This window comes from Diaphorina citri, unplaced genomic scaffold, assembly GCF_000475195.1.
Source record: "Diaphorina citri unplaced genomic scaffold, Diaci psyllid genome assembly version 1.1 scaffold151, whole genome shotgun sequence".
NCBI lineage: Eukaryota > Metazoa > Arthropoda > Insecta > Hemiptera > Psyllidae > Diaphorina > Diaphorina citri.
In genome coordinates, this window is record NW_007377588.1 from 31,111 (window position 1) to 43,932 (window position 12,822).

The window sequence follows — 12,822 nt, forward strand, 5'->3', positions numbered from 1 at the left end:
CCGCAGTACACCTTCTAAGTCCAGGTTGATTTCTAAACTTTATTGGAGTCTAAAGTCCCCAGGATCCATTCTTTTCAATTACTCCATTCAATTAATAAAATAGCAATACATTATTATACTTACCTGCTCATTTCCTACCTGACCGATTGCAGTTATCTCTCACTTGTCATTTTACTTATAAAACTAATAGGTATGTAGTAAAACCCAAATAAAGGTCCTACTCACTCATACCTAGAAGTTATGGCTACAGGCTAGGCTTGAAAAATAGCCTAGCCTAGCCCTGAGTATAATTGCAACCAGAAATGCACAGCCAGTGACTGGTCTATTTTAATAATACTTTTAATAATATGTACCTACTTAATATTTACCAGTACAATACACATTACATCGTAGGTAATGGGATTTCGCAATCATTGTACTGTAAAAAGTACATTAAACATTGAATAATAACCATACCTGTTTAGGTACCTAAGTATAATAATTGCAACCAGAAATGCACAGCCAGTGACTGGTTTATTTTAATAATACTTTTAATAATATGTACCTACTTAATATTTACCTGTACAATACACATTACATAGTAGGTAATGGGATTCGCAATCATTGTACTGTAAAAAGTACATTAAACATTGAATAATAACCATACCTGTTAAGGTAATTCCTTTTGTTTCAATTAGCAAAAAAAATATTTTTGTACATAATTAGAGCAATATTTTACGAATAGTTACAATATCCTACTATGTACACAAAAGATCTAACCAGGTCGCAGTGACCAAGGGCGTTTATTAAAGCCGATGGCCCTACCTTTACCAATACCAATAATATTTACCTAGGTACTATACACATTACATAGTAGGTAATGGGATTTCGCAATCATTGTACTGTAAAAAGTACATTAAACATTGAATAATAACCATACCTGTTTAGGTAATTCCTTTTGTTTCAATTAGCAAAAAAATATTTTTGTACATAATTAGAGCAATATTTTACGAATAGTTACAATATCCTACTACATTTTATTTACCTATTTTATTAAAGTAAGTACATAATATGATTATGATGGTAATAATATTATTTCATTATTAATCTCATGTTTAATAATACAGTAGAACCTCGATTATTTCAACTTCCAAAATCCATTATTTTTTCTAAGGATATCCTATCTTATCAGAGGAAAAGGTCATAGAAAGTAGAAAGTGATCATTTCAAATTCGATCATTTCAACTACCCCCCGTCCCCATTAGTTGAAATAATCGTGGTTCTTCTGTAATACGTTTCTATACTTGTTTCCCCATCATGCTTGTTCTCTCTGCCCAATGTTAATAAAATAAATGATATTTATTGATTCAATGTTGTTTAAAATAAGGCATTTTGATTGATTTATGAAAAAGACTGAAATTATTATAAAAGTCTTGAATCCGCGCCCTGCACTTTTAGAATTCCAATAAAACGCGATTGCTTGGTTTTTTTTTTTAGGAAAAGTAACGCTTCAAGATAAGCTCTAGCTAGGGTGGTAAAATCATTGAACACTTCGAAAATATTGAAAAAAAATAATAATAAATAAAATATACACTCATGAAAAGGGAAAATGTGAACTTCAAAATATTAAACGACTTTTACTGATGTACGAGTTAGGGGTTTTGGGATATTAAGCTCTCCCAGAGAAATATCCACCTATATTATTGGGCTCTTTGAAAACATAATAGAGGAGGAATTAAATAATAATTTTAAAATCAAACAGGTAAGTCCCATCAACAAACTTCATGCAGTCGATTTTTCGCATGCAGAATCACTTACGTTCAGAAGTCCTTGGGATGCCAACAGTGGCGCCCCCTAGTCAATAATAAGATGAAGCATTATCTTACACAAGTGTTCAATGTCCGCGCTAGAGGGCACTCCGATATATTTGGCCAGACTAGTTGCTACTTTGTCCAACAGAGAGCGCTGTCTGCTTAATAGGAACACGGAGGTGAGAACTATGCCTGCTGCGAGAAGGAGGGAGTCACACTCCATGGGCAGGGAGTTGATCCTAGAGGTGAAGGAAGAAAAAAATAAATTAAAAAAAATCTATTGGTATACCCATTTTTAAATAAAATAAATAAATGCCGTTTCATTGTGTTATTATATCACAAATTTGGTGTTCACTGCAGCATTTTTGGATTTTCCAAATATCTCAATAATACAGCACCCATGTTTACCTACCATACTGGCACCGGTCGCCATGCGTATTTATAACAATGCTACTCATTTTATTCTTGAGTCTGAGTGGGCCCCCCAGCCAGTCACGGAATCAATCATTTGCATGATACAAATTTCTTGACCCCGCCGGGAATCGGACCCAGGTCTCCCGCGTGCAAGGTGAGCGCAGTGACCACTACGCCATGGGAGCTGACCGGTGTACTCAATTTTGGGATTGTCAAAATACAGCTTTACCTCTCCTGTACGTCTCGTTCCCATCGGTTGGTCATGGCGTTGTACAACTTGTGATAGATCTCTTGGCGTTTCAAATAGGCCACGCTCTGCACCCGTAATATCGTCGAGTAGAGCTGGGTAGAATCGGTCAGCTCCTGGCTTACAGCTAAATACACCAGGCATTCTACGTAGAATAGAACGTTGTTACCGCCTGACGAAAGAATAGAATAGAATATACGTTTTTCTCCTTTTCTGGTGCTCGTTCCCCTCTTTTTCCAGAGTTTACTACAAGTGCTAACACACCAAATCGTCGAGTACAGCTGGGTAGAATCGGTCAGCTCCTGACTTACAGCCAAATACACCAGACATTCTACGTAGAATAGAACGTTGTTACCGCCTGACGAAAGAATAGAATAGAATAGAATAGAATATACGTTTTTCTCCTTTTCTGGTGCTCGTTCCCCTCTTTTTCCAGAGTTTACTACAAGTGCTAACACACCAAAAGAGGGGAAATGAGCTTAAGAAAAGGGGATATTGTGAAAGGAAAATAGGGCTAATAATATACATATCTTGTTTATCGTGCTTGAATAGGACTAAAGGGCCCTTTACCGCAGCAACAAGGTAATACACTAATAATTAGAAGACGAATATAGTTCACCAAAAAAACCATGAAATCAGCATTAATCAGAAAAGAACCAAACATTAGTCATTTCCCCTTATGGATGGTTCCTTTCTGGTAATTGCTGTCCAATTGTATTACTTGTTGGTAGCGACCATTGAAAATATAAAACATTTATTAATGTATTACTAATAAGTTAGGTAGTTACCTATTTCTTCAACGATAAGACCTAAGTTATACCTTTTCAAAAAAATTTTGGTTTACACGGGGCATCAAAGGTTACATATTAAAGTATTCTTACCACGGCCCACTTGGAAATTCAAGTCAGAGAGGACGCGTATTTCAGACTTGCGAATATCGTCAATACTGTAAGTCCCTGGTACTGCCTTGTCTAGCCATTTCTTGATGGTGCCTGTAGATATCACCTGTTAGGAGAGGGGATCATACTAATTGAACTAATTATAAAACTTTTCTTTAAAATAAAATTATATGTTTTGCCATTAAAGCCTGTATATTCAAAAAGAAGCGACCTGGCCTTTAGTACGGAGATTTTGATTCCCCTTGAAATTACCTACTTACAAAACACACTTCTAAGTGCATAATGGCCCACTTAAGTGAGCTAAGTATTTCACTCATTCAAATGCATAGGGACGACTGTCACTAAAACCTTAGCAGTTAAGTCGCACAGTAACGTTAAGGTAGAAATACAATGCATAGGGACGACTGTTAAATTTGATTGGGACTTTTCAAGCTGAGTGAGATTAATAAGTCACTAAAAACCTTAGCAGTTTGTCACACAGTAACGTTAAAAACCCCCCAATCAACCAAATCGACAAAAGGAGAAAAACATAGTACTTTTCTTCAATACACATTGAATTTGGTTCAACATATTTGCCTAAAATCCATTTCAAGATTATACATGAAGCATGTTATCTTTAATGTCTAGATGAGCGACTTTTTAACCATGACATCATTTTTTTTTTTAATCAGTTTTATCATCAACTTCAATTTTGGGACTATGTCTCATAAATATAATGTGTCATCAGAATTAGATGTATCTTTGATGACTTATTTATCAAACTAGATGTTACTTTCAATTAGTCTGGCCATTTATTAATTTCATTTCAGATTTCACTCATCAAAAGTTGACCCGTACCAGCTAGAGACAACTTTCCCCAAGTTTCCCTAGACGATCTCCAGTCGTGGGAAAAAAACTGTCATTTTTTCAAGGTGTGTATTCGGTTACAGGTGTTACAATGGCGGAGATAGCCATCATTCAAAATTTACGCTTGGGCCAGTTTAAGTTGGATTTTTATACAAGATTTTTTTCGTCATGGTCCAAAAGTATCTATTCCATCAAGATTATACATGAAGCATGTTATCTTTAATGTCTAGATGAGCGACTTTTTAACCATGACATCATTTTTTTTTTAAATCAGTTTTATCATCAACTTCAATTTTGGGACTATGTCTCATATAATGTGTCATCAGAATTAGATGTATCTTTGATGACTTATTTATCAAACTAGATGTTACTTTCAATTAGTCTGGCCATTTATTAAGATGTCTGTCGTTTCTTGCTTTCTTATACTCATATCTAAAGCGGTTACAGCTACTTGACCTACTTTTAAACGCATCATGTTGACTTAACAAAGGTCCTTTTATCCAAAATGTGTATCAGCACAAAATGTATCAAGTATCAAACTTATGTTCATCTATGCTTCAAGAAAAGTTTCAAAATAGGTATACTTTATGGTGAATCTTTATATTAGGTACTGTCTTGAGACTCTTAAGTCAAGACCAAAGACCTTTTCAGGTAAATGCACATTTCAGTCTCATTTTAGCATTTTTGTCCATCCAGTAGTATTACTACTGGATGGACATTGGGTATGTTACACACAGACCACGTGAGTCTATTCTATTGAGTTTGACGTCACGTAAGCTCACGTGACGAGATGTCCTACAATGGGAAAACTTTAAGCTACATCTTTCTGACTCCCCATGACTTCACGTGACGTGATGATAATGTTTTTCTACCTTAAGAGTCTTTAGTGACGGGCCACAAGATTCTAATGTTACTTACAGTTGTTTCATTGCTACGAAATAAGTCCGATATATAAAAGAAATAAATTATTTAAAATGAACTCCCCATCCGTGGCACAAGCTCCGGCTTTTATGGATGGGTATACAGATATCACCTATTAGGAGAGGGGATCATACTAATTAAACTAATAATGGAACTTTTCTTTAACACGTTGAACACCATGAAACCCACCGGTGGGTTTCATGGTGGTTTATTGATGTTCCGTGAAAGTCACCGGTTTATTTAATTGAGAGATTTGTACTGAATACTAATAAATGGAAACTTCATAAATAAATAATAGGTTCTCTATGGGCGATTCAACTTCTCAGCATTCCATCATTTCATCAAATCAACATTTTTTCTACAGCGTGTACACTTGAAGGACTTGAGCACTGAAGAGGATTCGAGGAAACGCACTGTGTTATTAGAGCGCTAATTGAAGTGCACTGTTTACAAATCATAATAATTTGTTTATACTCATAAAAAAGTTTTCGAGTGTAACCCCTCACCCATCAAGTGAACAGGCTTTATGGCAGGATTCTCACACAGTGAGCTCTTCCACCCAACCAAAGATAGGATAGTAAAAAGGGGAAAAAGAAGAAGATGAAAAGATAGATGAAGTTATGCCAAAAAGCGTAAAGGTGTGTCCACACAGAGTCGACTGGCCGTCGATTGACGTCGACTGAACCGTCCATACTGCCTCGACAACATAGATTCATCTCGTCGATCGATTATGTCTGGACACCTTTGAACAGCAAATTCATTACGCCTACCATTCCGCTACAAAGGGATAAAGCAACAGGGTATTCGCTAATATCTCCACTTACCGACATTAAATCGTCGGAAACTGTATACCTCATTTTACTCAAAAATGAAATCGTAGGAACTTGATACTAGACGCTCGCGTTGAGGGGTACTGCTTTTCATAAGATTGGAAAATGATCTCCTCTTTTAACTGCAATAATAAAATAGAAGATTCCATCAAGCTGTCAATCAATATCTGTGTCGGTGACATACAGTGGTCCACTCGCCCCGTGAAGAGGTTGAATCAGAGCCAAGGCATGGAATAATAATTTATTTGAGAATTCGCCCACATAATAATGGAGCTTAAAGGGTTAGGTGGTAGAGAACGCCCCGGGGGCATTAATTCAAGAGTCTATTGTTATCAAATGCATCAATGCATTTACCTAAGAGATTTGTTTCATTTGGAGAGAAAACTATAGAGTTCTGTCTGTCTGTCTGTCTGTCTGTATGTGTGTGTGTATGTCTGTCTGTTACGCTAAATAGACCTTTGGTTGTCCTCTTTTCACGAGGAAAAACGGTTTCGACCGAATTTTGAATGAAATTTTTTGTGGTTGTTTAGAAGAGTTTATCCGGGTGACATAGGCTACTTTTAAATTTTCACCATTCCATCCTGATTCAAAATGGCAGGCGGTCTCAAAAAAGTGAAGAAAATGGCCTAATAGACCCGTTTTTGTCCTCTTTTCACGAGAAAACGGCTCGACCGATTTCGATGAAATTTTTTGTGGTTGTTAAGAAGATTACTCCGGGTGACATAGGCTACTTGAAATTTTCACATTCCATCCTGATTCAAAATGGCGGCGGTTCAAAAGCGTGAAGTTTTTTTTTTAAATCAGTTTTATCATCAACTTCAATTTTGGGACTATGTCTCATATAATGTGTCATCAGAATTAGATGTATCTTTGATGACTTATTTATCAAACTAGATGTTACTTTCAATTAGTCTGGCCATTTATTAAGATGTCTGTCGTTTCTTGCTTTCTTATACTCATATCTAAAGCGGTTACGTTACAGCTACTTGAGCTACTTTTAAACGCATCATGTTGACTTAACAAAAGGTCCTTTTATCCGAAATGTGTATCAGCACAAAATGTATCAAGTATCAAACTCATGTTCATCTATGCTTCAAGAAAAGTTTCAAAATCTTCAGCTCAATATACCTACTTCATATCTGATGCAGATTTCATTATCACGAAAATTGGATAATTTTCATTTGTTTTTATCATATACTTGTAGGTAGGGGACGAACCTTTTCACATTATGAAAACTTTACTCGGAAAAATCAAGTTTCAAACTGACTTTTAATTTGTTGATTTATTCCTCCCTTTCCATTAATTTGTCATCAACCATATCGATATCTTAATCTTCATAATGTTTTATGTTCACCTTTCTGCTGTATCTAGAAGATATTCATTCCATCAAATCACTCAACAGAGATTCTTCGTCAAATTTCCTCACACCTTCACTTTTCTTTTGACGTCATCAAACATTCCGAAACCGAGAGGTCAATAACCAGTTGAATCTTGTGAACACATCATCTTTGATACCAAAAAATGTAACAGAAAAATGAATTAAAAATAATATCAACAGTCAGCAACATGTTATTTTCTAAAAGATTTATCTGAAGAATGTAGGAGACAAAACAAAATTGGCAAACATATTACTTTGACAATGATTTTAATGTTCAAGTATTCTATCTGGTATTAAAGAGATGATGTTTAATTCTGAAAATAAGTCTGAATCAATAACGAATCTAATGCATGCAATACAGAAAATGATGTTCAAATATTCTATCTGGTATTAAAGAGATGATGTTTAATTCTGAAAATAAGTCTGAATCAATAACGAATCTAATGCATGCAATACAGAAAATGCAATTATGTCACTCAATAAATGCCAAATAATGAATTTCTGGGAACTTGCACATGATACGGAAATATTCTTGTGCATTGTAATATGGTTAACATATTATGTAATAATGAGATATGTTGTATCTGAGTATCTACTGTGATACAAATTATCCATCACTGAAAACAACTTGGTACATAACAATTTCTTTTAGCCTTGACTTTTCAGTCTCATTCTGACAGTATAGACAGGGTAGATATATTCTATTTATCCCGATTCTATCCATCTTATAACGACCATTCCCCGGATTCGGGCTGGTAGATTGGTCATGACATGTTAATATTAGCATCTTGGCGATGACATTTCACTCCTCATGCGTGACAGATCAAGGCCCTAGAATCAAGTGTAGATTTTCATCATGTGAAGTCTTATCGTCCCGAAAGCGAAGAGAGAAGGAAGACAGAATACTGAATAGGAGAAAGACAGCCGTTTCCCGAAAGAACATTAAAATTTCTTTGAATAATAAGTATAATAATGGTCCAAAGATATCCAAAGCTAATACATATCACCGTATCATTATAATTAGTCTACTTCAACAATTTCTTTGAATAATAAGTATAATAATGGTCCAAAGATATCCAAAGCTAATACATATCACCGTATCATTATAATTAGTCTACTTCAAAATTTATTCACGTTTTTAGGGCGAAAATAAGAAGATACAGAAAAACCAGATGTGTAGGTATGCGCAAAAGGTAACATATCCGTCAAGTTTGACGCAACATTATTGGAATATGTCTACTTAATCAAAAACCAACTTCAATATTTAATTCTGGATATAATCCCACGTTATGATTAACAATGATGAGAATTGAGGAAATAATTTCGAACAGGATCAGGGCGAAAGTAAGAAGATACAGAAAAATCAGTAGATATGTAGGTATGCGCAAAAGGTAACATATCCGTCAAGTTTGATGCAACTTTATTGGAATATGTCTACTTAATTAAAAACCAACTTCAATGTTTAATTCTGGATTTAATCCCACGTTATGATTAACAATGATGAGAATTGAGGAAATAATTTCGAACAGGATTTCAAACAACGTACATTAGTACATATTATACCAAGTTAACAACACAATTTGAACATACTAAAACCACCACATCCTAACAATAGAATTATTGGAAAACGAAATACTTTTAGTTTATTTACTGGGCTACAGGAGTTCAATTAAATTTATAACTCACTCCGAAGAGGTTTCATAGAGGGAACTGTAACGGCTAAGGTCTTATCTTCCCAAAATCGAAGAGAGAGGGAAGACAGGATAGGAGAAATCCAGCGGGCGAAAATAAGAAGATAGGTACAGAAAAACCAGAAGATGTGTTTGTGTAGGTATGCGCAAAAGGTAACATATCCGTCAAGTTTGACGCAACTTTATTGGAATATGTCTACTTTATTAAAAACCAACTTCAATGTTTAATTCTGGATATAATCCCACGTTATGATTAACAATGATGAGAATTGAGGAAATAATTTCGAACAGGATTTCAAACAACGTACATCAGTACATATTATAACAGGTTAACAACACAATATTAGAACATACTGAAACCACCAATAGTATTATTGAAAAACGAAATACTCTTAGTTTATTTACTGGGCTACAGGAGTTCAACTAACTTTATAACTCACTCCGAAGAGGTTTGATAGAGGGAACTGTAACGGCTAAGGTCTTATCTTACCAAAATCGAAGAGAGAAGGAAGACAGGATAGGAGAAAGCCAGCAGTTCCGAGAGCGAACATTATCGATTCAGAATAAAATCCGCCCCGCCGGGTATCGAAACCGCGGCCTAGCGCTTACAAGGCAGACACGCTACCAATCAAGCTAACTAGACTGGCTCCGAAAATGAATAATAGAATACCTATTATTTGAATGGGTAAAAGGCAGAGTGGACCAAGTCCAAAAATCAACTTTCTGAGTTATCTATATCGTTGGAAAGTGCGCGAAAAGATCTACTTTTTATATTGGACGCAAAATTCACTTTAGTGTTGTATTGAAATGAGAGCAAAAACAAAATGACTATCTCTATTTAAACTCTGACTAATCCTAAACTTTGCTTTGACTCCATTTATCTTAAAATGCTTTTTTTGGCTTTGGTCCACTCTGCCTCTTAGCCATTTATTTATGCTTTTGGTTTCAGATATGAATTCCAAACGTTGCCGAAACCAACGAACCTATCGAACTCTGCGGTCCTCAGATTACTATCCGAAGACGAACCACGTGAGTTATCATTTCTCTCTCTTTCTCTCTCATAGCGACAGTATGATCGGAACGTCACCTTAAGGTTTTTGGTGACGGGGGACTTACCCTCCATTCGGTGACAAGCTACCCACCTATTCACATCTAGGCGCACGGCAGTGCGCCAGGCCAAGTTCCGGCCTGAGCCAAGAGAAGGTCGAAGGAATTGAGATCCAGCATTTTCAGCAGACACGAAAAATTGGGAATGCAGACTTGGCCTCAATTTTCTGATCTCACCACTTATAAGGGCCGACATTTTTGGACAGGAACTTGGCCTTTTTTTCACATTTGTGTTTTTGTGGGGGATGTTGATATATTTCATTTCCTTGTATACCGTTTGATAAACTGGTAATACACATTTGTGTTTTTGGGGGGATTAACTTTACCCGGCCTAAGAAGGTCGTTGAAAAGCTACCAGCACGCGATTGTCTAGGATCTAGAATGTCTAGATGGTCATCCATCCACATATCAACCACGCACAACCTTGCTTAACTTCAGTGGCCGATTGGGTGCCTTTGTTTCGTTATGATCAGTCCGATTTTGAAAGGACATCATTCCCTCATTATATTTTGGACTAATTTTTTTTCGTAGTTTTTTTAACCCCTTGTTTGGCTGATTCAATGATGTAATTATTAATGAATTATGATACTCGTTTTCCTTATCCAGTTCTTGCTCAAACTCTGATCTTTGCAACTTTACTTGAGACTATTCTTTCATATTTCCTTTCTAACAGTTGGCTCTTGACTAATGTATGTCATACGCCTGCCATACATAATAATTCAGATACAGCTAATCTTACCTCTATGCTCTAAATTTACGTTGTCATACTTTCCAATAATTACTTTCCGTGCTATTTGCCATTGGGTGCATTCACCGTGCTACCGCCGCTGGCTTACTCTCATTTTTACCTAGTAACTACTTACATTTGACATGTGTGTGGGTGTGCATGTGTAACTCAAATCTGATTTGGATACGTCTCATATGCTGATATGGTACACGCGAAATTGTTTAGATTTTTTTCTTTACCTAGGTAGGGGCTACTTTGTGCAAATATCTCAACAGTTGGCTTTTTTATTATGAATTTTCGTATCGCGAGATAAGTATCAAAAGGTATTCTCTTACTTGGCAGAGATTTCCGTTTACGTTCGAGAAAGAATCATGTGAATGTAAAGGGTTTCTTCTTCTTTATTTCGCATTGGTTGTTGAACTAAAATGGCATTAGCACATTGAATGCATAGTTCTCAATGGAATACTGAAGTTAAGAAACGTTGCACGTGGTATGGTATTCGGATGGATGACCATCTGAATAATCATGTGTTGCTGACTCTTCCTGGCCCCACTCAGGCTGAGTGAGGAGAATTTAAGCAGCTAGTTGCCAAATGGATAGTACATAAAAGTCAGACCGATTTAATTTCACTTTATATCAATTGAACCAAATTCTGTTGGCATAATGGGACTTTTTAGTCTTAGCCGACAGCATAAATAAGGTATAGGTATTAAAAAAAAAAAATCACGGTGACACAAATGCATAAATAAATGGAACACAAAACTAGCAGCATGCATAATTTAATGTAACATATTAGAGGTCTGTGAGAGACGCATAAATAATTGGCCTTACGATAATTAACTGCTGTGTACAATTTTTACTACATGTAAATTTATTTCACGTCAGAGCCCTGACAATCTGGAGAGGAGGTCGAAAAGATCTGACGATTTTTTTGTTGCTCCAGTTCTAGTGACTTAGTGACCTAAATAGGACTCTTTATTATAGGCATGCACTTCGGTTGCCTTACTGAGACTGCAATCAGTTTTCTCCTTCTAGTGGTGCAGCTTTAATAAGTAGGTGCCCTTAAAGAACGACTTTATGCTCCCGACATTGTGTAGACATAACTCAAAATTTCCATGTATACTTCAAAGGTTGTAAATAGCTTACTGTTTATGTAATCTTCGTACGCAAGATTTGTACGTAGAAGAAAATGTAACAACCTCTTAGGAACTTCTCGAAAACCAAATATGAAGAAGCCTAAAAGGCCCAGAATCCAGGAAGACTGATAAGCAAAATGGTATACCTAGTACCTACGTATTAATAATACTAAGGGCCAAATACGCCTATTTGATATCAAGAGTTCTGTGACACTGAATCTAGAGGTCGAAAAGATCTGACGATTTTTTGTTGCTCCAGTTCTAGTGACTTAGTGACCTAAATAGGACTCTTTATTATAGGCATGCACTTCAGTTGCCTTACTGAGACTGCAATCAGTTTTCTCCTTCTAGTGGTGTAGCTTTAATAAGTAGGTGCCCTTAAAGAACGACTTTATGCTCCCGACATTGTGTGGACATAATTCAAAATTTCCATGTATACTTCAAAGGTTGTAAATAGCTTACTGTTTATGTAATCTTCGTACGCAAGATTTGTACGTAGAAGAAAATGCAACAACCTCTTAGGAACTTCTCGAAAACCAAATATGAAGAAGCCTAAAAGGCCCAGAATCCAGGAAGACTGATAAACAAAATGGTATACCTAGTACCTACGTATTAATAATACTAAGGGCCAAATACGCCTATTTGATATCAAGAGTTCTGTGACACTGAATCTAATAATACCTACTCCTATGAATTCGTGTGACAATAATTGTGACATTGATTGTGCAAATTCAATTCACGTGACACTTGAATTCTGAGCAAAGATTTCGAAATTTGAAAATTTTCAAGAGCACTTTGCTCTTAAGAGATATAAAAATTAAAATTTTATTCAAAAA

General features: G+C 35.9%; 1 protein-coding gene across 1 annotated transcript; it reads right to left on the bottom strand.

Moving 5' to 3' along the window:
* Nucleotides 1-1,683: 1,683 nt before the first annotated feature.
* LOC103505109 lies at nucleotides 1,684-3,631 on the bottom strand. Its single transcript, XM_008469418.3, has 4 exons — nucleotides 3,611-3,631; nucleotides 3,333-3,456; nucleotides 2,434-2,623; nucleotides 1,684-2,029 (listed from the first exon to the last, which is right to left on the bottom strand). Exons 1-4 carry the CDS (start codon nucleotides 3,629-3,631, stop codon nucleotides 1,834-1,836), a joined length of 531 nt encoding a protein of 176 aa, XP_008467640.1. The 3' UTR covers nucleotides 1,684-1,833.
* Nucleotides 3,632-12,822: the final 9,191 nt, after the last annotated feature.

Excerpts from the sequence above, each read along its gene's own strand:
- LOC103505109 (XM_008469418.3), bottom strand. The coding sequence starts at position 3,631 with ATGCACTTAGAAGTGTGTTTT. Across the intron at positions 2,624-3,332 it reads GAATTTCCAAGTGGGCCGTG|GCGGTAACAACGTTCTATTC; the intron begins GTAAGAATACTT and ends TTCTTTCGTCAG. Across the intron at positions 2,030-2,433 it reads GAACGAGACGTACAGGAGAG|GATCAACTCCCTGCCCATGG; the intron begins GTAAAGCTGTAT and ends CTTCACCTCTAG.